The sequence below is a fragment of the Fusarium flagelliforme genome (genome assembly GCF_020744385.1).
Source record: "Fusarium flagelliforme strain FIESC 12 MPI-CAGE-AA-0113 chromosome Unknown B0J16scaffold_3, whole genome shotgun sequence".
Classification (NCBI taxonomy): domain Eukaryota; kingdom Fungi; phylum Ascomycota; class Sordariomycetes; order Hypocreales; family Nectriaceae; genus Fusarium; species Fusarium flagelliforme.
In genome coordinates this window covers 1691588-1695019 of record NW_025763505.1, presented here as the reverse complement: position 1 = coordinate 1695019, position 3432 = coordinate 1691588, and the positions used below count along the sequence as shown (strand labels likewise).

Below are 3432 nucleotides of genomic sequence, written 5' to 3'. Positions count from 1 at the left end.
TATTTCTGGAGAAAGCAAAGTGAAACCGCTTTTTGTCCGTCCGTTGCCGTCCGTCTTGCTCCGTCCTGGTTTTGGGTTTGAGTTTTGGATCTCCTCACTCAACCTCCAACTCTTTTTTTGGTTTCGCAACGAATTGACTGTTCTGTCGCAGTCGATATTCCCAGTTGTCGAGAGACCATCAAACAGTACAGATTCACAAGCTCGAATCTGCTCTACTTGATCAATTCTACACGCCTCACTGCACATCACATCATCATCAGATAAGCGTCGGCCGCAGCAATTTGCCTGTACAAGAATTCCTTAATTCCCAGCATTCTTACCCTGCCCTGTTTCTCTCTGTCTGTCTGTTTTATTTGTCTGCCCTACACCACCCAACAACCTTCACCCCCGTCCCGGAGCTTACCCCTGCTCTCCCTCCCCCATACTCCGGTATCTCTTCGATACTCTCTCACTCATTACCAAACATGGGCCTGAGCCAGACGCTCTCGACCATGACGGTGGCCTCGCCTTCGGGTCCCGGTTCCGCCCAAAACGTCTTAAACCGACTTTTCTTCGCTAGTGGCCCCTTACGCTCGGCGACCAGGACATCGTCTACTTTGACCCCAGCCGCCGTTCTCACGGCGACTACTAATAATCGCCGCCCTCGACCCTCAATTCAAAAGTCTTCCCATTCATCCTTCTTCCCGTTCACATCACCCCATCTTTCTTTCTCCACGTCCATGGCGTCTTCGTCCCATAGTACTGCCAGCTCTGACATCGCCACGCCTCGCTCTCGTTCATCAACAACCTCTTCGTGTGTACCCCCCTCCTCCCGTCTCTTCCCATAACTATAACTAACCTCCCATGCCCCTCCAGCCCAAGACTTACAGCTTCCAATCCAATGTCCTCCGTCGACCTTAACAAGATCGAACAACAAATCAAGATGGCCGCCCTTGATCAACACCGTGGCTACGTCCAAGACCACTACCAAGAGGTCAAGCAGGAGCGCACTCCTGAATATGTCGACGAGTCCAACGCCGCCGGCTACCAAGTCGTTCGCGAGCCTCTCTGGAACAAGGGTAAGTCGATTCTCTGTCCCATCTCCTCAACAACACTCGTTGTCGATATCATGAGAATAATGGCCTACCATGAACTCAAGTCATGAGGGCATTGCAGTTCATGGTTTTCGCACATTCAAACCATCGCTATGCATTCCTTGGTGCACTTGCTGACATCCCTCCCCCAGGTCTCGCTTTCACACCCGAGGAGCGTGCCTCCAAGAACCTCACCGGTCTCATCCCCCACACCATGGAGAGCTTCGACACTCAGTGCGCCCGAGCCATGAAGATGATCCAGACCCGCCAGACTCCCATCGACAAGTACCTTTACCTGTCCACCCTCAAGGACCAGAACACCGACCTCTTCTACCGTCTCCTCATCGACAACATCCGAGAGCTCATGCCCCTCGTCTACACCCCCACAATTGGTGATGTCTGCCTGCAATATTCCAGCATCTACACCCGCCCCGAGGCTCTTTACATCTCCATCAAGCAGCGCAAGTCCATTCGCGCCATGCTCCGAAACTGGCCTTGCCAGGACCCCGAGATTTGCGTCGTCACTGACGGTTCTCGTATCCTGGGTCTCGGTGACCTCGGCATCAACGGTGTCGGTATCTCTGTAAGTTGACTACGAACTCACCTCTCAGTGCTTGGCTAATAACTCCCCAGATCGGAAAGCTCGCTCTCTACACTGGCGCTGCCGGTATCCACCCCTCCAAGACCCTCCCCATCGTTCTTGACTGCGGTACCAACAACGAGGAGAACCTCCAGGACCCCTTCTACCTGGGTCTGCGACAAAAGCGACCCTCATACCCCGAGCAGCAGGCTTTCATGGATGAGTTCATGGAGGCTGCCCGCGAGGTTTTCCCCAACATGGTTGTTCAGTTCGAGGATTTCGACAGTGAGAAGGCTTTCGGCTACCTTGACCGTTACCGTGACCAATACCGATGCTTCAACGACGACATCCAGGGAACTGGTGCCGTTGTCCTGGGTGGATACATTGGTGCTGTTGAGCAGTCCAATGTCCCCATCGAGGAGCAGCGTCTGGTCTTTATGGGTGCCGGCTCTGCTGGTGTCGGTGTTGCTAAGCAGCTCGTTGAGTACTACACTCGCCGTGGCCTGAGCGAGGCTGCCGCTCGCGAGAAGTTCTGGCTCGTTGACACTAAGGGTCTTGTTACCAAGGACCGTGGTGACCGTCTGGCCGAGCACAAGAAGTACTTTGCACGAACTGATAACAACGGTCAGCAGTACCGTACTCTCGAGGAGGTCATTGAGTATGTTAAGCCCAGCGCTCTTGTTGGTCTTACTGCCACTTTCGGTGTCTTCACCGAGCCCGTTGTCCGTGCCCTGAAGCAATCCGTCCAGGAGGGTGGTCTTGAGCGCCGTCCCATCCTCTTCCCCCTCAGCAACCCTCTCACCAAGGCTGAGTGCACATTCGAGCAGGCTATTGAGTGGACTGAGGGCACTGTCCTCTTCGCTTCTGGCTCTCCCTTCAACTCTGTCAAGGCCAAGTTCGGTGATGAGACTCATCACACCGTCTACCACCCTAACCAGGGCAACAACGTTTACATCTTCCCTGGTCTGGGTCTCGGTGCCATCCTGGCTAAGGCCTCTCGTGTCACTGACGAGATGGTTTACACCTCTGCTGCCGCTCTCGCTGGCTCCCTAAATGCCGACGAGGTCCACAAGGGTCTCATCTACCCCCGCATTGAGCGTGTCCGTGACGCTAGCGTCATCGTTGCCCGTGAGGTCATGAAGGCTGCCCGACGTGGTGGTGTTTCTGAGCTTCCCGAGTCTCAGTGGGCTGAGTGGGAGGAGTGGGGTGATGTCGCCCTTACTTCTTTCATCAAGCAACACATCTACAACCCTCTGTGCTTTGCTGATGCTAAGTTGTAAACATGCACACACTTGTGTATGTGATGCAACTAACATTGCTATGCTTGGGGGTTTAAAAATGATGAAGTGTGTATCTCGACCATGAAGTGCTCGTCGTTGAGATCGCACTTGCGGATATGCGTACTTTAGTGACTTCATGCCACACGCTAAGGTCGGTGGCCATCAGTACTCTCTTGAGCGAGCCTTCGTAGTAGGCTTTTTTGTTTTTGATAATCTGTTTGACGTGTTAACGGCTTTTAATTTTGTTTTTCGTTTTCATCTGGGGCCATTAAGGCTGGGTATAGAGGAGAATCAAAAGAAGAGATGGAAGGAGACTGTATACCAATAATGGAATATTGAAACAGTTATGACAACTACCAGGACCTTGCCTTGCCTTTTTCGATGTGACCGAGATATGATCATGACTTCATGATCTCGTGATGTGTGAATGGTGACTGTCCCACTTGGAGTGAATGTCAACGGGACGATCGATGCTGTAGATGCGAAAAGCCAGAAAATT

The 3432-nt window shown here is 52.7% G+C and overlaps 1 protein-coding gene across 1 annotated transcript; it reads left to right on the top strand.

Annotated features, from left to right (window-relative positions):
- The first annotated feature begins 355 nt into the window (after positions 1-355).
- On the top strand, positions 356-3136 carry B0J16DRAFT_96310 (uncharacterized protein). Its single transcript, XM_046134759.1, has 4 exons — positions 356-793; positions 856-1058; positions 1139-1656; positions 1707-3136. Exons 1-4 carry the CDS (start codon positions 465-467, stop codon positions 2931-2933), a joined length of 2277 nt encoding a protein of 758 aa, XP_045984464.1. The 5' UTR covers positions 356-464; the 3' UTR covers positions 2934-3136.
- Positions 3137-3432: the final 296 nt, after the last annotated feature.